Raw genomic sequence first — 25,922 nt, forward strand, 5'->3', positions numbered from 1 at the left:
GATTGTGCTTCCCATGCATGTAGCCATAGCATTCATAGGGTATAAAGGAGAAAGGAGTCATGGCTTCTCTGCTCATCTTCAGCACAACTGGGGCAGACTAAAGAGCAGTAACTTCCAGGCAAAACTCATTCCAAGAGTAATCTCAAAAATCAACATTCTGTTATCAGCCTAACACTGGAGCTGTCTTGGCAAAAGAGAGCAGAGACTGATTCAGTGTTTTGCTCAGTCTCTGATGGGAACCAATGATGAATGTTTTTGAAGAGAGAGAAGAATTCCGAGAATGGCCTCAAGACTCAACAGTCTTCTACACCATGCAAGAGTTTTTTCAGAAGACCTGCAAGCGAACTATGAAGTGGTAACTTCCATCTGCAAGCACGCATATCCTGAAACTAAAAATGAAGTAACTGCAGCATTCGAAAGTATTACAAAGCTGTGACTACTTGACACAAAGACAAAGCATTGCTATTATGAGATTGTAAGTTTGCCTTGGATAGGCCAACTAGACCCCAGAAGCAGTTCAAATAGATTAGCACAATGATTTGCCAGTGATAAGTCTTACTATAATAAGCCTTGCTTTTGTGCTTAAACAGGTCACTAAACATAGCATTCTCTAACCAGCACAGTATACATTGAGTAAAATGCCCCCAAACTAGCAGTGCAATGATAGAGAGCATGTGCATCTGGAAGGAAAATGCAAGTAATTGTGATCCTCTGAGATAGTGGTACAGTAACCAAACCATGTTGATAAAACCACAAATATATCCTTGTTCAATGAGATCACTAATCCTCTTGCAAACTGATAAATTATCAGTTCTGCTAGTATTCTGCAGCAGTCAACTCCAGCTATGAGGATCCTACTACTGTGGCAAGTATTGGCCCCAGATTTTTTAAGATATTTAAGCAGTTACTGTTTACTAATTAAAAAAAGAAAGAGAGCCTTTTGTGAATCTGGATTTTCATATGCACCATGGCATTTCAGTCTTCAATACATTTACCATTGTGAGTTTCGGTGGAGAGAAAGCCTCCATTCTAGCCAGGAAAAAGCAATGCAGTAAAACAAAGGAGTGGCACAGAAAGTCAGTAACAGGGGCAGGAGTGGGCACTGTGCTTTTAATCTTATTGTAATATCAGAGAGTTCTCCTTCCACAAAAGCATTAAATGACTGCAGTGCTCCTTCTGATTTCAAAATATCCTTCCTATTAATTCCTTTATTAAATTCACAGGCCTACTTTGATTCATTTATTCCTATTTGTGAGGGTCTACTTGTCCATCCAAGGGAAAAACACTGGTTGTTCTGCCACTTCTCTTTTCTGCATGTTTTCCATGCTAAGTGTGATAAAAATCATGATGCCAGGATAGTCTTTCTTCTCTTCTTTTTATTTTCTGCCATAGGCATATGGGATGAGAGGTACCAATGAGGAAAAGATTGCACAGTGAAACTGGAATTGTTAGTCCATCCACCAAAGATATAGATTTTCATCTAGTGCAATATCTCCTTTTACTAGACCAGTCATCTGCAGAGTTGTGAACACACCAAGCATTAATCGATTCAGGTACTCTAAAGAGACACATATGTACATGAGGGAGGGTGGAAGTGATTTGAGCCTCTCCCCTTTACCCTAGCCTTCTCCCCAAGCACATTGAAATTATGTTGTCACAAGACAGTGTCACAGAAACCCAACTAAAAATGCAGAATATTCATGTGCCATTCCAGTCTATTCATTGACATAAATTAAAGCTATGGGCTGCAGCGGAAAAGGAAAATAGGTTAAAAGGGGACAGTGTTCTAGATCTAGTTAATATAGGCATCAAGGGAAGAAGCCCTATGTAAATAAAACAAGCCAAAGTAGAAGGAGAGAAGAAGTTTATCTAGATTTTTATTAACAGTGTTTCAAGAGACAATAGAAGAGAAAGGGAGAAAAAAGGCAGACATCACAGCAACAGTTTTAAAATTGTACAAAGATAGTAACATACAGAATATCTGGTTCCAAAGTTACAGTCAGTACAGGCTGTGTAGGGAGAGGGAGAATTAAAAAATGTGTTCCAAAGTTGTACTGAAAGCAGGCGAATGAAGGAGGTTAATACGTTACAGCATATTTACAGCAGGTGTCAGTCCCTGGTACAGCATCCTCAGCCATTCAGTGTGTAATGGAGCCATACTAATCAACCACATCTAGCAGCTTTGACTTCACTGAATAACTTCTTTCTTTCCACACTGTTTAAATAGGAAGATATGGGAGCCTTGACTAGGAGAGCTTTATTTTTCAGTTCAAAGCTTTCACTCCAGGCTACAACCTTATGTCACTCTGTGGTTAGAAAGGCTTACTCTCTCTCTGTGATTCAATGGCCACAGGTCTCAGAAAGGGCTCCCAGGATGGGGAATCCACACAAGCATTCATGTGCCGTTGGAGGGACATGATGGATGAAAGTCAACTGAAAGGGTCTATAGAGATGGAGGTCAACGCATTTGAAGGTAACTGCCCTGGACACTTCCAGTAAGTGACCAGGTGGCGCACAAGGAGGTACAAAACTAAACATGCTCCTTCATTCTCCTGACTGCAAGGAAGGTGCTAAAAGCTGAGATATGTTTGTGAAGGGTTTGCTCCTACCTCAGCTACCACCTCTCAGCTGTCTCAGCTCCTGCACCAGAAACACACATGGTCCTCCTACCACCCTGGAAACTGTCCAAGATGACTGCTACCCCTACCTTGCCCCTCATTCATTTCACATAAATATCCAGCTGCCCTATCTTCCCCTTAACATAATGCTGTGTATAAAGCTTGGAAGGGAGGAATCCCAGTCCAGCTCCCCTGCAGGGGTGAGGAACCAGCAGGCGGATTGTAATATGAATCACATTCCTATGGAAACAGCACTCTATATTTTGGTATCTCTTTAAAAAAATCTTACCCTTTCAGACTCTCACTCTCCCTTCTCCTCTTTAGCCCCCTCCCCAGTATCACAGAAGCACCCATTCTCACACACACGCACACTTGTACAAGAGTTTGTCTTCAGCCGACCAATTGTTTAGTATTACATTCAATCCATTCATTCCATTTGTCTTTGGTTGAAAGCAATAATGCTGGGGCAGTGACGAGACAGAAGTGGGCTCAGGGGTAATCTAGTCATAGTCCAGAACAACACAGGAATTTATCAGCAGATAACAGTTGTGTTGTGGCCACTGGACAGTCTGCTATTCAGTGCATTTCTTTAGGACATCCTGTTTTTATCTTGCACAAATAATGGTCATTTTTGCTTATCTGAGATGTTTTTGATCTATTTTATGCTCACCTCAGTCTCAGCTCGTCAAATCTTGTTCTTTAAGACTCATCCAATCTTCCAATTTCACGTTTCTCCCCTAGACTACTAAAAGAAATTTCACATTGCAGAGACCATCCCAGAGACTGTGATATTAAAATAATCTGAGACTGCTCTGGATGTCATGTGGAAGAGGGAACACTGAGGTATCATCTCAACTTGCCAGCCACCTGAACTCATCCCATATGAAATCAGAGACATGTGTCAGACCCTAAAACTTTCAAATCTAGACAATCTGGTCCAGGAACTCAGTTACAGGATTTCAGCTGACTCAAAATCTGGGACAGGTATGTAAATACTGCCTTAGATCTCAGAAAGTCAGAAGGTAAAAGAATCTGCAAGTCTGAGGCAATGGTTTAGGTCCATCTATGTTTTGATAATGCCTGGCACGTTGCTTTCTAGACAAAGGTAAGTATCATATAGATAACATATGCACTCTTTCAAAAGAAAGAAAAAAGGTTTGGGCATTGGATATTTCAAATAGGATTGTACATCACATAAACACAATTGTACTTCAAAAAGGAAAAAAAAAGCCAGTGTTTATATCTAGTCTTTCCTGTAACCCCACTGGCCACTTCACTGAAAACAAACTTTATGTACAATTTCCCCATTCCCTCCACTCCAAAGCACACATGCACACACGCACACGCACGCACACACACACACCCCATCCAAAAATACAAATCAACACAGAAAACATTGAGAAGAATCTCCTTAGCATATTTTCCCTGGAGAACTTTTTTGTTTTAGAAACTGCAGGATGTACTAAAGTGTTCTATTATATTTCAAACTAGACCCATTTAACGCCTTATAATCTGCATCATGAAAATAGAAGAGAAAAATCAGGGGATGAGGGAAGGAAAGTTGGAGGGGGAAACAAGCAGATTTTGAAAATAAATTCCCTAACAATGTTACAAAAAAAAAAAAAAATCCTGACATTAAATACAACCAAACTGCATTGAATAAAAATTGCACTAGTCCTCTGGGCATATCAATAATAAATTAAATATTTAACAATTTTCACTGAAAAACAGAAGAACATAAACCCCCCCCAATACTGTAAGTAGGAAAAGTGCACAAAGTTGTTTTATACATTGAATCTAAATAAAGTACCAATACATATTAAATAGATAAATTGTCCTGCAAGACACTGCTTTTTGCATTAGTATTTACATATGCTTTAAATGCATGTACTTCAGCAGTGAAAGAGTCTGAGCTTCAATGCACCAAACGATACATGATTTTTATATTGTTCTCGTGAGTCACTAATGCTGACTCTAAAATAAAATGGCCCAAAGTGGAAGCCTAGCCTCCAGTTCTCATTGGCTTACAGACAACATCAGTCACATTTCTAATTTCTCATAAGAAACTGGAAAATTTATTGGGGTGTTTTTAAGTTGCTATGCATGAGAAAAAAGTTGTTAGACAACCACCACACCAGAGTTCTTCAACACAAAATAGGAGCATAGTGGTGGTGAAACATTTATTTCACTTTCAAGATCTCTGAAGTATCCTAAAAGATGCCAGTTCTGATTCAGTGTGGTCTTTTTCTAGGGCAGGGCAGAACTTGAAGAGAACCACATCAGTATTGACAAATGTCTAAATTGATGCAGATCGGTATAAAATGGGATAGGATTATCAAAGAGAATTCATTACAGAAGGGTGTCTCAGTTCCTTGCCCAGGGAACACAGCCAATTTTTGGGTGCGTGTTTGTTCCTGTCCTATACTGAGCATACTAAATGCTAATCTGGATGCTTCATGGTGATTCTCACTGTTACCATAATCAAACCAGTCCCGTTGAAGGTAGAGACGTGTTTAAGGGCTTTGCTGTATTGCCGGTATGCTCACCACCACATCACATTTCATTGAGAGAGAGGATCCAACACTGAGCTCTGCAGAGCAATGCCTCTGCATAGGACATTTCACACAGCTGATTTGTAAGACTAGGGATTTGTTCCTGACACCCCTCAGACTGACAGCAGCATTGCCACTGACTGCAGTGAGAGTAGGCTTCACTGACAAGGGAGGGATATCAAACAAGGCAGGAACACACAAGTGAAAGGGACCGCTTTGCTCAGTGGAGGAGCCCATTTAAACATAGGGCAACTTCAACCAGAAAGAAGACAAAGTCCAATGCAAAGGACTGAAAGACCAGGCTCCACAAGAATCGGCAGTGACTTTCTATGATGTGGTACAGAAAAAACTAAGTCAGTGATACTGACTATAACCTCACACTGGTATCAGGAAGAAACTCAGGGCATAATAAACACAAATTAAAGGAGATCATGTAGCAGCACTACAGGCCACATCTCCTATGCATGCCTGCCTACATTTAGAAACACTTATATGGATGCATGCCTGGAGTCAGCCCTCTCCATTCAGTGATGTGACTTCAGAGTCACACATATGGGAGCTACAATCAAAACGTGGTCCCAACTCACAAAGAAACTGTCATCTGTACTATGCATTTATACATCTTAGAATTCCTCTGGAACTGAACTGTAGCAATGGTGGTGTTTACACCAGAGTTTAATCCTGCATGCTGTTCTGCATCACTCCTGATTGTGCCAGTGCTGCACACAGTATGAATATAGACTAAATGATCTGCCTTCTGCCAAATGTTAAGGTCACACCCTACAGCTTTTACTCATAGCAGAGTTCAGAGGGAATAATGCCTGGTTAAAGACTGCCAGAGAGTTCCAGCACCAGCCATCAAACAGCTAAAAAGGGAGAATGCAAGTTTGCATGGTGCACTTCCCTTCTAACCCATCAGTGTCCTAAATTATCAGGGTTATTAGCAGGGTTTTGCCAGTACCCAGTAGCATGCTGAGTACAGAGCAGTGATACCTTGTCTGCTCCCTAGAGCCTCAGAAAGAGCAGAGTGGTGGTGAAGATACAGTGAAAGGCATTGCCAAGGGTGAAAAGGCTGATGGGACTAAGCTCATTAATTTTGATTTTCTAAGATTAGTGAAAGGAGATTTTTTTATTATTTTGGGAAGAAAGTTAGGCCCTGTGGCCAGATTCTGTACTACCATTGATCCAGAGCAACTTCAGCACAGTCACTAGGACTATTCCAGATTCATGACAGTTGGAACTGAGATCAGAACTCAGCTCCAAAGGGAAAAGGCATGAGAAAGCCAAAAGGCCAAGACAGAATTCAAGAACCAGATGGCACATACAGAAAACTGTGGTCTGTCTGCAGCAAAATCTGGGGCAGCACTTCCCTGAGGAAGCAGGGTCTCTTCTTGAACTGAGAGGACACACTAACAGAGTCCAAGTGGAGTTTCTCTACTGTTCTATTTTTAGACATGTGAGTGAACTCTGAGTACTGTTGGTTCAGCACCTGAGGGCAGAATTACATCAACAGAAATAAATCAATAGAGTAGTTTAATCCACCAAGGGCTGCAGCATGATAGCAACCAGTATAAAAAAAGTAAAGGAGCCAAACATGTATTGAATGAAAAATAAGATGAATGCATCCCTACAGGTGTAACACAAAAGGATTGGGAACTCTGCCTCATAACCTGTGTTCCTTGTAAGATCCTGATCCCTCAAGATCCCAGCATTTCCTGTAAGGCACTGCGACCCAGGTCCAGAGCCAGCAGCCCAAGCAGGAATAAAAACCAGGCGTGGACTGCCCTCCATGAGCCCTGAAGAACTCTGCCAATAGCAGTTGAAGGCATTCAGAAGGGGCTCTTATGGGAGCGCATTTCAGCTTGGCATCCAAATTCCCACCCTGAGCGTAATCTGCCAGTGGTACGCATGCTCTGTAAGTCCTCCTAAGGGAGGACTACGTGGTTCCAGCATCTCAGCACAGGTACTGCGACATGGTCCCCAAAACACAGACCATAAAAATAGCAACAAAGTGCTCTGAGTAGAAACATGTTCCCCAACTCCAGCAAATAATAATACAAGAAAGAAACAAAAAGAAGATTCTGCTGGTCATTAGAATTGGGAAATTCCAGAGTCCCTGGGCCAGCTGCTGAGACGCTCTATTCATATGTTTCAGCATGCAGGGTTACACATGGAGGGGATACACATGCAAGCAGAAGTCTCCACAGAGATGCTAAGTCAAAAACCTGAAGTGACCAGGAAACAAACCAAACCAAACTCAAATTGCATCTTTCAGGCAGCCATTTAGGCAGTGGGAATTGGAATTGGCTTTTATTCCCTGACACAAGGCCCATCGCCAGCGACAAGCTTCTCCAAGCTTCAAAAAGTTAGCATTGCTGCTTCAGTAACAATGTGCTGATCACATCTCAGCCCAGGAAGCATATGAGCTATGGCTTTGACCAGCTAGCCACTAAGGGCCCCAAAGAAAGAAGTGTGGCTGGTATAGTCCTGAGAGCATGTAAGGTGGGTCATTATCGCTCTCAATCCTAACTCTTCTGTTGTGCCTTCTGGAGCAAAGGCCCCACAAAACAGTCTGTTCCTGGCTTAGAGGTCATAGTTTAGTTTTCGAAACTGGGCTCAGCAGCTTCTGGATGTTGCAACAGCCCCAGGCTGCTGGTCATGCTGCCAGGAGGGCTCCATGTCAGAATCCCTTCCAAGCAAACTGTTCAGACAAGAATTCAGTGCATAGTAACTGCTTTGCAGCAGAAATATGACAGGTTTGTCTGATCATATTGTTGGTGGACTTCTCCTAGTGATAGAAGGTTTCCTTTTCTTCTCTTTCTTTTCTGTTTTTAGTTTGTTATTTTGTTTTTTTAATGCTGAACTCTGGTCTTACGTACTTATCATACACGCAAGCCCACATGCCATGGTCTGTGGTTGCGCCCTAAGACTCTCCTATATGAAATCAACCATCCAGTAGTCAAGCACGGTAACTTTATGCTATCAGGAAAGGTCCTTTCTCCTTTCTGTGTGGATCTCAACCTATACGTGCAGGCATTAAAAACAGACCAATCTGCAAGAAACACCAATATACCAAAGGTGGGGCTCACAAGGCTTCTAGAAATCCAGCCCAACTTCAAGATAGCAAAGGGGAGGTGGGGGAGTTGTCACTAACACTCATCTATATTAAGGCTGATGAACTCCTGTATACACTTCCTGTACTGGAGCTCAGTAGGGCTGTTGCTGGGGTATTGACCTGGTTGTCCAAATGGGCCCTCTGCTTCTCGCATTTCCTCATTCATTCGAGCCAGACGCAGCCTAGAGTGAAACAGAGGAAGAAGGAAAGAGGTTTGGTTATTCCTTCATGTTGGCTATTTTCAGGCAGTGTTCCTGCATTCAGGCACTGGGAAGTCACAGCTGCACTTACAAGGTAACTATATCTGCATTGGCTGCCTGGACTGCAATACTGAGTGGGTCCTGCCCATCCCCATCCACTGCATGCTGATTTGCCCCTCGCTTCAGGAACAAGCAGACCTGACTGAAGAAGGGAAAGAAAAGACCATCAGAGCAGAAATTTAGGCTTTACAATCCTCATACTGGTGCTGGCAGAAGGCACTATCCTTCCCTGGGCAAGCACCGCTCTCCTTGCCTGGAAAGGATCCCCTCTGAAGTCCTTTATGGGATGAAAATCTACTAGAGCTGCCAAATCTACTCATGGAAGTCTGCAAGGAGTTGCCATGCATGCCAACGCCCATGTGAAAAGTAAGTCTGAAACTTAGAGCTCCCTCCACTAACTTTTATCCAGAGTGGTTGCCCTGGCACCTACGCCCTAAGCTGGTCCATTGCATGGGAGAAAGTTCACAGGGGCAAGAATTTGGGCCTTTGCAGAAGCCCAGGACAAGGGATAACCTCTGTAGTTCCATAATCCTCAGAGTTTATCGATGAGTTTTGCTTCTCTTTTCTCTTATACTGGTCTAAAACAGGAACGATTGCACTGAAGTGGAGAAATAAATTTGCCTGCAGGATCCCATTTACCCCCACCTATCATCATGGGTGCAATTACCCTTAGCACATCAACAGGCAATTGATGTAAGCTATAAAAAGGCATGCTTGGAAATTATCAGTTCACCAAAACCCAGTTCCCTGGGCCCCTCTTGACTCTGTGTGTTAACCCTGCATATCCATCCCACAGTGACAGAGCCTGTCAAAGCAGTGTGCGAAAGAAATTACCCAGTATGTCCCAGGTATGTAGCATGGTGCAAGGGAGCCCGGCCCCGGATATCTCTTTGGTTAACATCTGCTCCATTCTGCAGTAGGAATTCACAGGCAATCAAAGAACCCTGAGAAAGTAAATGGAAATTTCTAAGTGAATTCAGCCAGTAGCATGGAGATGGGACATAAGCATGCACCATGCCCATTGTTAGTGCACTCTGAACTGGGCTGAAATCCTCACACTCCCAAATACAGCCTTCCAGCCACAGCCACCAGCACAACCTACCCCCATCACAGCTTGAATCAGAGGAGTTTTGTTTTCGTCTTCATCATTAACCCAGTTGACCTCAGCACCATGTGCCAGCGCTTCTGCCATGAGAGGCAGGTTTCGAGCCTGTGCTGCTTTGTAGATCAGCACACCAGGATGAAGCTCCCTCAGGTCCTCCAAATCTGATGCTTCCTGTTCAATCTCTGCCTCACCACTTGACTCTTCTGACACCTCGCACTCTGAGAGTGAGAAAGGAATGGGGGAACATGACTCAGAACTTGGTATTTACAATTTTCTGTGATCCCAGTTATTCTTGGCACCAGATGGGCCTGACCATCTGTCCTGCCTTCACTCTAGCTGCCTCCCCACATTCCATCAGCATCCTATGTGTGACACCCACCTTCTTCTGTCACACTGTCCACCACTGAGCCAAATACCAGGATATCAGTGCTGCCATCTGTGCTGCCTCCAAGCCCACTGTCACTGCTCAGACCTGCAGGGCCAACAAAAGACAAACAAAGATCATTTTAATACGCTGGCAGCCCAGCATATGGGACAGTGAGACCACAGAGGAAAAGGGCAATGCAGAAAATCTGCACTGGGCACTACTGCCGGATGGAGCTACCTCATTTAGCCCCACTCAATAAAACCTCAAGGGAAAACTGCAAAGCCTTATGGAGTCCATGGCCTTACACTTCCCTTCATGCAGAGATATGCCATCATTTCCATGGCACTATGGTGTGTTGAGAACAGTATTTGCCACAATCTATGAGGGACGCCGTGGAGTAGACTGAAGCAGAGCAGCTGCAGAGACAGCTCTGCAGATAATACAATGTCATAAGCAAATAAAGACACTTCTCTGCTTTTACCAATAATAATCTTAGTTCCCCCTCTATTTGAGCTCTCCCAGAGCTTTTCAGCTGTCACTGGGCCATGTGCTAAAACATCGCCCTTGTAGCAGACTATTGGCCATGACTGGGTGAAGTAGTATCAGTAATAAATATCTCATGTCAAACTCTTCAGGCATTGTCCATTGGCTGCTTCACCTTCACAGATGCCCACTCCCTTTCCTCAAAGTGCTTCCCACCTTCAGTGGTAGGGTGGTGAATGTTACAAAGCTGCTGATTACATACAAAGAATGGAGTCACAAAGAGATGAGGCAACCTGACCAAGGACACCCAGCGTGTCAGTGGCAGAGCAACTTTGTACCTTTTCCACTTGCACCTAGAAGCAGCAATAAAAATAAAAATAAAAAAACAGAGGAGAAAAGATGACAAAAAAGAAAAAAGTACGCATGGGATTTACCCATACATCACCTCCATCCTGACAGATGCCCCCTTGGGAACTCTGGCTGGGCTCAGCTTCCTGCTGCATTTAACTTGCCAATGACTGTCAGGGTTGGGAAGTGTCCTTCTCTTTCCCATCCCAGAACTCAAGAATTGAAGCCCCTATGATCTACACCAAGACAGACTCAAATCACTGTGTTTAGAAAGAAAAATAAGTCAGGTGGTACCTGGCAACATGTTTCTGAAAATATGAGCTGAGTAGCCTTGGCAAAGAGTAGCTGCAGGGAAGCCTGCAAGAACTAAAGATGTCAGCCTGGAAAACCATAGCAGAACAGGACACCTTATCCTTAAAGGCTGTTTATAGACATCTTCAGAGCTTGAGCTTAGATTAAGAATAGTCTCTCAGAATCACTAGTCCTCGAATCATGGCTCACAACTAATCCTTCAACACTGTTCAAAAGCCAACAAAAGAAACCAGTGCTGACACAGCCCTTTGCACTGTGGTAGCTCTATGTTGTTGCAGTTGGGCCAGATTGACAACCTCTGCTACTGGGCTTCAGCCAGCTTTCCACAGAGGCTCACATTTAAGAGTGAAGTCACTTGAAGTGTTTACTTGAAGTGTGAAGTTACCAACCTACCCAAAACCAGATTCACATCAAATGTGAAAATGTGGAACAAAAATGCTCACGTCTCCTCCTTCTCTAGCAGAGTGATATCATCTATGGAAAACATGAACCTACACTAACTACTGCAACATCTGAACACTCCTAAAAGTGGAATCCAGATCCACAAAATAACGAGTTGAACGTTACACCCTTCTCAATTGCAGTGATGAAAAAGCCAGTCTCAAAGTCATCACACAGCATCTCACTTTGAGGCTGGGCACTTCAACAGCTTTCTACCAGTGCAGTCAGGACAAGGACACATCTCTGAGATGTTCATCTGCTAGCTTGAATATCTTTCATGTGATTTGCATCATTCAGAAGAAAACTGGCTCACAGCCTGCCCACAAAGCACGTCACTGCATTACTGTCTTTCAGTAAAATCATTTCAGAGACTGACAGCAAAAAAAAGAAATACGAATGAGAAGAAAACTAATCTCATTTAATTCATATGATAAATCATTTAGCACTAAATATTTTGGGCCAGATTCTAATCTGGTACCTCAGTATAGATCCAGCCTTGTAAGATCAGATCCTTGTCAGATCCACACACATATATATTCATACACAAGAACAGATCTAATCGGAACATGAAACATCTAACACTTTATTGTATGTTGTCAGTACTACATTAATAGAAAATAATCAGCACTACATTAACGGAAAATTTCCATTATATCCATTAAATTAGTTTCAACTAGATCTGTAGTTCTCTAGATCGTTTTTCAAAGCAACTGGTATTTTTTTCATACAACGATGAACAATTTCCTCAGTACACAGCATGAAGCAGTTGCCTTCTGACCTCTTATTTAAAAGAAGGAACAAGTATTTGGAGCAGTATGTTAATTACTACCAATCCACTATTATCTCCTTACAGTGCACTCACACTCAGGAGGCATGAGATGTCCCAAGCACCTCAGAAAGGGACTCCAGATAGTCTTCTGTTATAAAAATAAAACATCCATAAAATTAACAGTAATAATATCACTCAGAGCATGGCATGGTACAGAAAAGTACCTCTGCTTTGTCAGTACATTCACTCATGCCACAGACCATAGACATTCCAGTCCTAGTTGTGTGCTGGGCAAAAGCTTCCATTTGCATTGACCTGTACCAAGCTGTATGGCAGATCTTCATGAGAAACTAGAGTTCAGACTCAAGACAGTCAGTCTCCCGGCTACAGATAGAGTGGAGATGATTATTTCTGGCAAAAGAATTTGAAGGATTTTGCTTCTCTTCTGCTTTTTTCTTATTCAAATTCATTCATTGAAGGGTGTTGGAGACAGTCCAATGCTTATTACAGGTAATGAATATTCAAAGGATAAGGTATTCGGATTGGGCTTGGGAACTTCATGACTGGGTGAACGCAGCTCCCAGGAAAGGTCCACAGTGGCTTATACTATGTATATCTTCTTTGGATTTGCTGAAAGAACAATCACTGCTGCTTTTTGCAGAAAGCAAACACTCTGCACTGCGAGACTCTGCTGTCCCTTACGTCAGTGTAAATAAAGAGTGACTCCAGTGAGATACATGTCTGTACTCTAGGTTTGCAGAAAAAGCAAAAAGGGAGAATCTGGCTCATAGAACACGACTGTTAATATGTGAAAATATTCTAGTTCTGTTGCCACTGAATCAAAAATTCCTATTTTCTTCTACAGGAAGAATGCTGTTGCTGAGCAGCTCTGAAGCCCTGTATCTCCAAGTATTTACTCTTGCAACCAAGTTGACTAATGCTGAATTTCTTGAAACTAGAATACCCTTTAAGGCACTAAATCAGACAAGTACTTAAGGTACATGCTTCATTGATTTCAAGAGGAGATAACATGAAAAAGGAAAGCCTGTGATTTTCTTTTAGGCTAACTCAGAACCTTAAATACTTTTTGTAAGCTCGTACAATCACAAGCAATTGAATTAACAAATTTTAAGAATCTGCTGCCCCTCAGCTTAAGTGCAGTAACAGACTATGCTCCTAGTCCATGACAAATTCGGAGCATTTGAAGAAAATGCCTAATACTTCCTGTTTGTAATGGTCTACCTGCACATGCAAGATCAGATTCTGTATATCATCTGAGGGACAGTTGTTTCTTTAAGATGTAGTAACTCAATTGCTGGAAACCCTATGAGGCTTTTTGTCTTTCAGAAGCCTGCCAGCCTGCCATTCCTCCAAGAGATTGGTTGTGTATGAGTTCCAATCCTTTGGTTGAAAAGATATATATATAAGCTGCCTCTGATGTTTTACTTGAAATAAGTAAAATTTGGGTGCCTCTTTTGCTGCTAGCTGCCAGAGCGTCACCTTACCTCCGTCCAGGAGGAACGGCGTACCGCTCCCACTGGGACCAATGCCACTGCCACTCCATAGGCCACCTGCTAGCGGATGCTGCATAGAGATGTGGCTGGCACCTAGAGGAAGGTGGACGGAATATGAGGGGAATTCATTGTCACAAACAAAAAAATGTCCATAGTAGGACTTGCTAAAAAAAAGAAAAATAAACTAAATCAAAACCAGAAAAAGCTGATAGAATGCATAGGCTGGAATGAAAAGATGTGGGAAAAAACTCCCATCCACCAGAATGCAAATACCAGGCACTGACTGTACAGAATATTAAGTTAAATGCACTGAAGAGCAATGGGTTGGAGTTTGTGCATGTAACTCCTCATCACTCCCCTGAAATATTTACCCAGTGTGTGTGATTTGGTCAATCGGCTACCTCTCCATCGAGGCCAATACCTTGCCTTCAAGTCTGGTACAATGCACATGCCCTAGAAGATGTGGGAGGCAAAGCTCGTCAGAAGCATGCTTGCTTTCTTTGTACTTACTGCGCGGGCCAGAGCCAGCACCAGCGTCGAAGTAGGAGAAGAGAGAGTCCAGCTCATCAGGGCAGAAGAGAGAATCTCGCCGGAATTTCCGCTCCAGGGTGGCTGCTATTTTATGCAGAGAGAATTTAAAATACATAGTTAAAAACAAGCAAATGAAAAAACAAAACAGACAGTTCTGCAGCTGAAATATATACTGCGTATAAATGCAGTTTGCACAGGCTGAGCTTGCACGTCCAATCTATACCAGATGCGTTCAGTACCATAACCATCTTCAGACAAACTATCAAGCAGTAACAAAGGACTGCCCATAGGCAATGGTGCACTGTAGGCCAACAGTTAATCCAGAGCAATTTGGGCAGCCAGAACCCTTCAGAAGCATGGCCTCCCGTACAGACTGAGCAGGTGAAAAAACAATTCTTGGTTTGTTTTTATTTTTTGAAACTTATTGAAAAGCAGGAAGCAGCAATACAAAGGAAACATCCTAGATAATTAGAAGCTGTTGGCTCATCTAATGTAATGATCTCCTTCAAACACAAGAGGCTCCTCAAGAAGATTGAAAATGTTAGTAAATGGCTCTAAAAAGCCATGGAAGGTTTGTACAATAGCATTTTTGTTTATATCTCTGTCAGGTTGCAGGCCATAGAGAGAGACAGGGCTACATATGTTATTAGGGCAGTTGTGCAGATATCAGCAAAGAGTGATGGGCAGGCAAATACAGCTCTGTATGGGGAGTGGGACAAACGAGGTTCCCTACCTGATGATAATGTGGCTGGTGATGCATTGCCTGCTTCATGGCGGTATTTTCTTCGAGTCGTGGGTGCTTTCGTGGTGCTGTTGTGCCTCTGGCACTTCTTCACACACCAGCGCCGAGGTTTCCTCTCATTCTCTGTCAGAGCCTCCCCATTTGGCAGCTTCTTAAGGAATTTCTTCTCCACATACTTCACTTTGATCCAGGTTTCCTTGTCCTGCCTAAGGGGAGAACAGCATAAAACTGTGCATAGGGTCATATGGCTCACCTAAAGCAAACAGCTACACAGAAATGAGGTTGCTCTGGGTGATTTTATCAACCCAACTCTGAGTTCTAAAAGCCAGCAAGGACTGTATGAAGGAGAAAGAGTTTCTTAGGCCTCAAAATATTTCTCACTTTAAAGTGTAACTAGGAGGTGAAGTAAGTAACTGAGAGTGGGACAGGATATTCAACCCCAGGTGATAGCTTGTACTTCAGCTAAACTTATTTGCAAGGTCTCAGAGAAGGTGTAAACCCAGCAAGCCCTAACTCCCAAGCACATTTCATCACACTGCTGGCTGGTAACAGCACACTTCTTTGAGAGAGTCGAGCTCAGGCCAGCTGCAGAAGTGAGCTGAAGTATATGTCCCAACCATGCCCAAGCCATCTAGGTCACAAGGATGAGAGTCTGGGCTCTCACTAAGGTGCCACCCACACTTGCAATCTGGTTTTCCAGAGAACTCAGGGTAGAGGGTTTGCTGGAGTGGGGGATGGATACCTTTCCACAGGGCTGTGAGGATCAGTGTGTATGCTCAGACTCACCTGGAGCTCCCTGCTGTAGGTTTCTTAAGTCCTAACTCATCACACTGTGCCTCATATATCTGATTCATAGTGCTATTTCCCAGCTCACACATCAGCTACAATGAAACAGGGAAAGAATGAAACGTTCAGATGAAGAGTTACCTTCCAATTTATTCCTGCAACCAAGTAAGACTCCCTCTACGTCTGCCTTCTGACTCTTGCCATTAAAAGTCAACACTTACCTTCAGTAACTCTGGCTCCCAGGAATCCAGCGTGAGAGACCGGACTTTTGAACAGTGAACACCCAGACTCCTATTTGTCCAAGAGGAAAAAAACGGTTACAGGCCTTAAAACAAAATTGCTCATACATCATAAGATGAAAAAAATCAGTACAGTTCTTATGCTTATACCTCTCTATATACACACCTATAGCAAAGAGGCTTATGTTCATATAAAACAATTCCCTTCCGATAAGATATTCTTCTGTACTATCTGCTGCAGAATCATCCCATTTTATTCCCCTTGTTTTTTAAATCTCTAGTAAGTCTTCCTGGTTATTAAACGCCGAATGCAGAAGAGTTTCCCTACCTGAGGTGCATAACACTGTGTGTCTATGATGGCTCACTAGCATGCACTGTTAGTGAGAGCAGGCTTCTGCAATTCATTTTGCTGGTAGAGGTGATGTACACTCATATGACATTTTACATATAGAAAGCAGGCACAAGAATTATTTCTGTCATGTGTAGAAAGTGAAGAATCAGAGATGGTGGGAGGTAATTTTCTCAGTGTTATAATGAAAATCTAGTACAGTGGGAAAAACAGTCAGCAGTCCTGTTTCAATAACTCAACCTTTTGTAAGTGCTACAAACGCATCAGGGAGAGAAATACTTGCTCTGCCTTTCAAAGTGCTAAGTATTATCACCACAGCCAAAGGATTACTATTCAGGCTGTTTATGTTGCACTTGGGGCTAGACTGCACTTTTCTCTGCTATGTGAGCTGCCAGTACCAACTACTGCACCTGTACAGGAAAGAGAGAGTGTTTCACATATGCGCACATGGATGTACCTGCACATGCAAGTATTGTAGCAAGCTGTTACTACTGAATCTATCTGTACAAATATAACAGTCAGCCATAATTCAGGCTCCACTTCCAGCAGTTTATATTCCATGTCTCTTGTTGGCAGCACAGAGCGCACACACATGCATGCAGTACCTGTGGATACCAGAGCACTCAATACACAGCAGAATACCCAGGTTGATACTGGCCCAGCGGGGATCTGGCTGACCACAGTCACAACACTGATCATTCCCAGGGATGCTTTGAACTCTCTGCAAGATGGTCTCCCCTTTCACATTGCGTTCCCGAGAGTCAGTAGCAGAATCAATGCTGCTAGTGGATGGAGAAGCGGTCCGATCCAGCCTCTGCAGGGAGAAAAGGATTCTAGGATCTGCATAATATTGTGGAAGGAATCAGAACTTTGCAAAGTACAGGCATTGGTAGAAAGCATTAGCTAAAGAGGAATGAACTGCTGCTAGTCCAAGAAGGGAAAGTGTAAAGCCTCATTAATCTCTGTTGAGTAACAATGGGAACAACAGGGACAATAAACCACTTTAATGTGCTACTGAAGTCTGCCACGAGATGGTGCTTCATCCTTTCTCTGCTCTAGAGGACAGACAGCCCACAGAGCATCACGTAGGACACAACCTCAGATATCTGCTACCATGATGCCTTGCATTTGTCCCCCTTAGGGAGCAAGCAGGAGAACATAATTTCTAAGGGAACAGTAATTCAGAGAGGCATAGCAAGAAGGTGAAGATGTCAAGACAACACTAATTTAAAGCTTTGCCTTTTCCTCCTGACCAACTTTGTAAGCATAGCTTAGGTTGGTGACCAGTTGTTGGCTTTGAGCTAGCACTGCCATCTGTGCTCCCTACCGTGAGGGCAGAAGAGTACTTCCATGTGGTCCAGCCACCCACATTGGACTGGTCAGCTCAAAAGCCCACTACCAGGGCTCTGAGACACAATTAGGGATCTTCCCTGGCCCTTCACTTACTTCAATGTAATAGCTGTCAGGACTCTCCCGGTAAGCAGAAGCAATGCTAGCTTGAACAGCCTGAATCCAGGCTTGACGCAGCTTTTCTGAGTCAGCCTGTAGCATGCAACTCCTGCAAGGAAAAGAAGTGAGTTGGGAGAAGTAAAGTGGCAGGACAAAACTGTCGCACTTCATCCTCAGCATAGCCTTTCCAAGGGGGCAATGCTTCAACTTAAGAGGCAAAAAGGGCAAAAAATAATCTTACAAGCCTTGCACTATAGGGGTGCTCCCTCTTCAAAAACTACAGGCAGACTTGCCAGCCAGTTTGAAAAGCTGACCATTGCTAGCTTCACTGCCTATGCATATATTAGGTTTGGGTGGCCTAACTTCTGATTTGGCTGATGTCTGCTGAACTTCACGGGGACTCTGGAGTACAGGCAAAGGTATCTCCCAGTCAACACTGAGGAGCCCAGGGAAGCATCTGCTTGAAGCTAATCTCTTGCAATTCCATGCACAGTCCAGCTACTGTGAGGATGGCCTGGGAAAACTACCAAACTTACTTGGTAGGTGAGACGACCTCAAAGCAAAACCTCCTCTCTATATCTTCACATGGCTTGACAGTACAGAGCCGCAGGTCTTCCACCACTACTGTGAGGACATCCTGAAGGGGAGAGAACAGGTGGCTTTGTCCAACTCCCTGAATCAGTGCCATAATCTGGCTTCCTGGAAAACTCCTCCCCAAACCCTGCTGTTTAGCAAATACTGGGTCCAGGATCCAGGAATAACAGTCAGCCCGCTATGGGATCACTAGGGTGATGGGAAGGAGCTGTATCAAATCGAAGCATGCGACAAAAGGAAGATGAAGTGGCAGGTTTACTGGGGGCTTCACCAACTTCTGCTAAGCAGCAATCCTTAGATCCCTGCAAATACCACCCACCACCACTCAGTTCTCAGCACAGCCTGGCTTCAGAATGTAATAATGCCTGAATGGGCTTGTTGTCCCTCTGATCCAATCCCTCCTTCCCCCCAATGCAATGCAGAAGTCCTCAGCAGAGGAGGACATCAGACAAATTGGCTAAGCTGACAGTGCCATGTGGGGCCATCTCACTGACCTTTAACTTTTTCTGGTACACCAGCTGGCTGTTCTGTATGGAGAACCACCTCCTGAGGAAAGAGAGGGAGAGAGAAAGAGAGAGAGAGAGATCATAGCTATGAACAGCAACAGAGGTATAGGGGAAGAGGCAGTACCCCTTGCCCTGCAAAATGGGATACTTCTGCATTTGCAAAGAGTGTCATTTATTCCAGGAAGCAGGAAAAATACTAATGTGGTAAGAAAAGTTCCCTCCTCTCCAGTACTCTCTCCTTCAGAGAATAAACATAGTATTTACAGCCTTAAGGAATGACTTTTTTGGCACTGAGATGCTGTGGTAACAAGTGTCCTAGATATGTCAACGTATATGAAGACAGAAGGAAGGAAGGAAGGAAGGAAGAGGAATAGGGCTGTCCTATATTGCTCCCTTGGATTTTCAGGGCAGAAGTCTGCACATGTGCATTGGTCCTGGTGCAGGTAGTAAAATCAGTACTTGTGTGACACCGGTTAGGGCTGGACAGACCTGCACAGTAGGCACATCTCACACTTACTGGAAAGGCTGGATTACTTGCACATGCCACGCCTGACACAGTGTGCCTCCAAGCATGCTGTCCCAGAGAAACCCAGAAATTCCTCACCATCATTAAGAGCTTTGCAGAAAGGAAAAAGAAAAACCCATCTCAGAAAACCCTGCTAGCTGGCAACCCTGCAAAGAACACTGGAGGAAGTAAGGTCAATGGTTGCACACCTTGCTGCTTATCTAAGCTATCCTACTCACCAGGCTGAAATTTCTGTATCCATTATTGACTAATGTAGACCAAACTGAACGTTAAGGCTCCTATTATCTATGGCTGGTGTAGGGATAGCTTTATCTGAAGGTAGTCTACCTTCTTGGGAGGGCAACAGACCACCAGATACTGGCTTTCTACTAAAATACAACTGACAGAGGTCCGCACGGTGCTGACAGCAGAGAAAATTCCCAGGTGTATTAATCTTCAGTGCTATATCCAAACCCCCAAGTTGTTTCCTCATTTCAGGATCCAGCCTATGATTTAGCAACTTGATTATCTTCTTGGAGGGCAATGAAAGCTGTGAGCGCTGCTAGACTTCAGGAAAAATGTACTGAAAATCTTGAGCATAAAGAATCAGAGAGGCTTGGAGCAGGCTGTTATTTACAGCATGTATCACATGCTCGGTTTGCAAAGGAACAGGGCTCGCTGGCAAAATGAGATGAGACAAGATTCTCTATCATCTTTGCTGAGAAATTAAACAGAGAGATAAAAGGCAACAACGATAAAGGACTCTATCTGTGGAAAAGGGGAATACAGATAACTGGAGGCCATTCCATCTACATGGGAACCTCTTTTGATCAATTGTGAACTCATCTAGTTCTGCATCTCTCTGAGCTGCAGAAAGTGGTCTATGCTCAAAGAGCTCTGTTTTCACATGAAGATGAGTAGAACATTTGTCTCTCAAGGTTTTGTTTCTGCTCCTGGTTCTTGCAGCCCCGTTCTCCTGTTCTGCCAGGCCAGAGCAGGCATCACTGCCTGGTGCTTGCTCTTAGCCTGAGCTCCTGAACTGTGGGTTGTGCTGTTCTCTCCACTTGCACCTTCCCCCTCACAGTGTGGGGGAGTCGTTAACAGTGAATAGCTGAGTAACACTAGGAAGATCACATGAGTAAGTTATGGGAGCTGTGAATGCCTGAGATGTGGGTAGATATTGCTAAGAGTGGGTGGGAATGCCGGGACAGAGATGGCTGTGAGGAGGATATAGACTATGGATAACTGGAATGTAGGAGAATACAGGGAAGACAGCTGGGATATGGGGGAGATGGAAAACTTGGAGCCTTTGACACATAAGCATTATGTCAAATGTCAGGGAAACCAGAAGACCTCAGAGGGTCATGTTCCCTCCAGGATAAGTGCCCTTTGCAGCAGCCCTTGAATTCACAGCCAGGAAAAGGTAGCTACTTGTAACTGTTCATCTGTTACAGGAGTCAAGCTTTTGAGGCACAGATCTCAATGCTATCCTGACATACCTTTTTGCTCTGCAGAAACATGTGGTGTGCAGTAGAAGCAGCCATGACAGAGATCAAGGACTGAGGAAATACTTTGCTTTAAAAACACCAAGTAGAGTGTTTTCCCTTCTAAAAGGCTGACAAATTCAGCCAGGATACCTTCTGATGCAACAGCTTGTGAGCACTGAGACCAAACATCTGATACACTGGGCAGTAGCTGGTGTTGCGGCTTCTGTTTCCTCGAAGTGCAGAGATAGTACTTAAATGTCAAGGGACCAGAGAGCCTGAGGGATGGAAATCTTATGCTTAGTATCAGGCAAGGTTTGAGGAGAAGAAATGACTAACCTATTCACAGATTTCTAGCAATTTCAAGTCTCTTGCCTGTCCAAATATAGGCAGTTTCTGTGCATACCATGGACTCTTCAGTGAATCATTTAATTTCAAAGTCCAATGCTAGCAGATCTCCACCTTGCTGTGGTGTATACTCTGAAAGTATCCAATAGCCAAATACAGGATTTCCTAACACTCTATCATTTCCCTGTTCCCTGAGAGGAGGAAATGTGGGTTAAAGAGGCATTGATTTCATGCATTAGAAACCAACTGCAAGAGTCTGAATCCTTCTTTTAATTGCACAACTATAAATGAAACCCATTGATTGTCTCAAGGAAAACTAAACACACAAGCATCAAGCAAGGCAAGAACATGAAACCTTCTTTGCTTGCACTTTCCCAAGGTCTCTGAGAACTGTGGAGCCTGCATGACTAGTGCAGGAGGCATATACGAGTCTGGCATTCCCAGTGACGCATCAGCTGAAATATTTATAAGTGACTAAGAGCAGGGTCAGCGCACAAAAGAGCCATCTCAGCTCCCTACAGCACACTGGTATTTCCACACTCACATCTCTCTCCCTTCAACAATAGATCAGTTTGATTCTAGCAGTTCTTGAAAACAGTGCCTGTCTCCCTATGTTAGATGTTCCTCTTGATGGTTATGAATTTACAGCTTCCCAAGGGCAAGACTCCAGCTGCTTTGTGTCCTGTTTCCCCTCATGGAACCTGGTCATTGTTCCATTATGGAAGGCACTCAGAGACACATTTTCAAGCATTTACTAAGATGTAGCAAATCGTGGGCTGACACATTTCCTAATGCAGCCTGGGAAGAATATTCCAGTTTGCAAAAAGAAGCACATTCATTTTAATGCAAGAAAATAATAATCACTTTTGTAAAATACAAAGCAACCAGCTCTTTTACTGAATACAACCTCTAAAATACCAGTATCAAAAACACTGCAGAGTGTGTAGCTTTGCATGTTTGACAAATATGAGTTAAGGGGCACTGTGCTGCTAGGCAACTTATCTGATCTTTTACAGGCAGATGCTTATTTCTCTTCTGCTCTGAACTGACTTGACCCCACATAGCCAGGTAAGTGTGTTGATAAAGCTGTATTAATCCATCTGGATCTACTATTTTTCTCAGGAGGACTTACTTGCTCAGATGCAGTGTTACAATAACATGTCTTCTGGTTCTAAGCTTACTTTTGTCTGGAATGTTCAGAGAGTGAATACAGCAAACTCATGTCTACATGCAAAACACCCTTAAAAGAAAAATCTCTTTATATAGAAGCTATCAAAACAACCTCACTTAACTATTTAGTTTGGAATCTTTTCAGTGACAATGACAGTTGTTGAGATCTTACCAAAGGTGAAAGGCATTCCTGTGCAGGCATCCCAGTAATAGCTATGTTCAGAGCCTTGGCCCAGTTATCAAACAGGATGTGAGTTACTACTCACCGATTCCATGTCTTGAAAGCATTGCTAGCTCTCTTGAAGAGGTAGCCTTCCATCACCACTCCACTGGGGGCATCAACATTAAACTCCACCTTTGAGTCATCATAGGAGAAGTCCTGCAGATAAAAAGAGAGTGAGACTCAAGAAGGCAGTGCTCCTCAGAACAAATGTACCTATGCCAATGAGCCTAATAAAAGCATCAAGAGAAGCACACCACCTCTAACAAGATCCTAAAGTGTAGGCACAGCCATTTCTCAGAGCACGTCTGTATACCTTAGCAGCCACAAACACCAATGATGAATAATTTTCATTCCAGTACGCTCATCTGTCCCTATTGTTTGGAGAAAGTGCAATATATGCCATATACCTCCAGTGGTAGCTGATAAGGAGAAAGGTAGTTAGCTTGGTATCTTGACAGCTAGAAGTTCTCAATCTTTGGGGCAGTCTGCAATGGAGAATAAACTGATGGAGGTGCTTTTCAATGGCCAAGTGAGTCTGCACTGCTGCTGCCTCTCTGTCCTGTAGGGGGCCAGAAACAGGTCAAATCTCAGCCTTTTCACACAAGGAAAACAGACATGATGATTTCCAACAGGGAAGCAAGATTTATCAATCCTGTTTTCATTAGTTATCATCATATGCTATCTTCAATCTGTGCTCGCTCATTTCTCTATGCTATCTACACTATGCTATTCTACCAGTCAGAGATAATTTGTCGGGTTTGGATTGATTCACCAGACAGATCTTGTGGATTCTGACAAGTGGTACACAGGACACAGCTCAGAGTAGAGCAGCTGTTCCCACAGAATATGGGATTCTTCTCCCTGAGCTATGATCTGCCTCCTTCCCAAGAGAAACTACGTCATGGAACCTACATTTTCCCTTCTAACCTTGAGAACTAAGGCACTTGCTCTCTTTGCACACCAATTTCACACTATTGATACACTCTACCTACATCTCCCTGAGTGTAAATATTTTTCCCTGCAACACTTCATTCAAAGACCCAACAGTACAGTGAAATGCAGCCTCATTAACTTAAGTGCCTCTTGCAGTTCAGCATATGAAGACTTGTGCAATGTTCTGTTGCTAGGCAACATGTACTTCACTCCCATTAAGATGAGTTATTTTCATGTTCAGAGATGCCAGCTTGTCTAGGAGGTGTCATAATAATACTGATACAGAAGGAGGAGATACAACGAGACAGGACTGAGTCATTCCTTGGAAAGACAGCATGATGCCCAATTAGGCACTGGAAACTCTGCTGTAAGGCATCTAATTAAAAGGGGTCTGCACAGTCCCAAGTCTTCTTGCCATAGAAGGGGTGAATCCCATGGGGTCTCTGCTGCAGACGTCTTTCATGTACATATTACAAATAAAGGCTAGAGGGAACTTCCCTAATTTACAGCCACTTGAATCTGATTTCTGTACAGCTGCTCCAAAGTGAGACTTCCATAAATGTGACGAGAACCCACACTGTCTGCTTTATGGTAACTAATGCAAACATCCAAATAAGGATTTTGTTGAAAAGTATACAGCAAAGGGAGGACAGAACCTTCCAAGCACTTTTTAAAGATGATCACTTCACTGCACCTCACTTTGTGGAAGAGATAAAAGTGTTGGGGGGGGCACACGCTGTATAATTGCATGATTTCTTTAGCTGTCCTCATATAAACATGCAGTGCAGTGGTAAGGAGGATATGTTGCTGATGATGAATGCAGGAAGAACAGATAGGACAGGCAGGTCACATGCATCACTGGAGTAAAAAGTCAGTGGAGGCAAGCCAGGTGTTAACTTAACCCTGTTGAGTTTGAACTGTATCACATTCTCTCTCCAAACTGTATGGCTGAAGGTGCATGGAGCTGTTCTTTGCCTTTGAAAGAACTCTGCACCAAACTCAATTTTAAAAAGAAAGTGAAAATTATACACACATACAACATGCACTTATATAGCTGATAAGACACAGAGCCATCTGGATGGTGTCCAAACTTTGAAACAGATTGCTGAGAGGAATGACTTGTATGCTCTATTTCAAAGCTGTTTTTTTTTTTTTTTTTTCTTGTTCTCTTATTGGTTAGGAAACATACCCAGGTCAAATTCTGCTCACATTTCTACTGATGCAATTCCTGACCAACTCCTCTGACGTTAACAGAACTACTGCTGGGCAACTGAGGGCAGAACGTGTCCCCAAGACTTGGAAACTGTGTTTGTAAAGTAGATCCAAATCAAAGAAGAGATTTGACGGACAAGCACCAGTCTGCCTTCTATCCCTGTGCATATGGCTGCCTAATCGTCAGGGGTAATATGTTCAATTCCATTGCACTCAGCTCCTGGAGCCTTTGTACAAAGCTATGCAGTTTTGAAAAACAAACTAAATAAAGGAAGGAGAGGCAAAGAGAAAAAAAAACCCAGAAATTCTCTTTCGATCACTATCATTTTCCCTTCTCAGCGAGGCAAAGGCCAAAAGGGAAATGTGCAGAAATGGTTCAACTAGCTGGGAGGCAAAACCATGGCAGGACTCAGGAGGGTTTAAGGTCCCTGCCACTCAGATTGCATCACAGGAGATTGATTATCATCAGTCCAGGAAGAAGAGAAGGTCAGCTTCATTAGGAGTGACTCAGAGGGACAGAATTACCCTTTGTCTTAAGAAGATGTACATAACCCTTCCAGTTCAATACTGGTAAACCAGAGCATGGCAAAGTCTGAGCAAATCTACGTTGTTTGAGCACTGACTCTGTCCTCAGTACCTTGTTTCTCTAATGAAAAGAAAATGGAACATTAAAATAAATTGCAATTACGGAAGTCCCAGCACACTACAATGATCTTAAACAATGAGTTTAAACAACGGATTGCTAGGCACATCATCTTGCCTTAGCCCATACAGGGAACTTTCTTACCACAGTCATTGAAAATAGAAGACAAATTTCTGCAAGAGAATTTACAAGAACATCTGTTGAAGCCTCATGCACATGCATGCACAAACACATTTTGATTCCTGGTAAAAGTTATCTCAGAAAGCTGTCTGGGGAGATAGTTTTGAGAATGATGTGAAGAGACTTAACATGAATTGTGAAGGT

At 43.2% G+C, this 25,922-nt stretch overlaps 1 protein-coding gene across 1 annotated transcript in view; it reads right to left on the reverse strand.

Moving 5' to 3' along the window:
* Positions 1–1,330: 1,330 nt before the first annotated feature.
* ACAP3 (ArfGAP with coiled-coil, ankyrin repeat and PH domains 3) overlaps positions 1,331–25,922 on the reverse strand; it is a 99,128-nt gene continuing 74,536 nt past the window's right edge. Inside the window, exons 11-25 of the mRNA XM_062593191.1 lie at positions 22,854–22,966; positions 19,069–19,120; positions 18,517–18,617; positions 17,978–18,089; positions 17,137–17,345; positions 16,165–16,234; positions 15,944–16,038; positions 15,149–15,363; positions 14,395–14,499; positions 13,876–13,977; positions 10,030–10,122; positions 9,648–9,868; positions 9,380–9,489; positions 8,577–8,687; positions 1,331–8,467 (exon numbers count right to left, since the gene is read on the reverse strand). Coding sequence (XP_062449175.1) covers positions 8,320–8,467; positions 8,577–8,687; positions 9,380–9,489; positions 9,648–9,868; positions 10,030–10,122; positions 13,876–13,977; positions 14,395–14,499; positions 15,149–15,363; positions 15,944–16,038; positions 16,165–16,234; positions 17,137–17,345; positions 17,978–18,089; positions 18,517–18,617; positions 19,069–19,120; positions 22,854–22,966 — 1,857 coding nt within the window. The 3' untranslated portion in view covers positions 1,331–8,319. The remainder of the gene's footprint in view (positions 8,468–8,576; positions 8,688–9,379; positions 9,490–9,647; positions 9,869–10,029; positions 10,123–13,875; positions 13,978–14,394; positions 14,500–15,148; positions 15,364–15,943; positions 16,039–16,164; positions 16,235–17,136; positions 17,346–17,977; positions 18,090–18,516; positions 18,618–19,068; positions 19,121–22,853; positions 22,967–25,922) is intronic.

The sequence above is a fragment of the Rhea pennata genome, chromosome 22, assembly GCF_028389875.1.
Source record: "Rhea pennata isolate bPtePen1 chromosome 22, bPtePen1.pri, whole genome shotgun sequence".
Classification (NCBI taxonomy): Eukaryota; Metazoa; Chordata; class Aves; order Rheiformes; family Rheidae; genus Rhea; species Rhea pennata.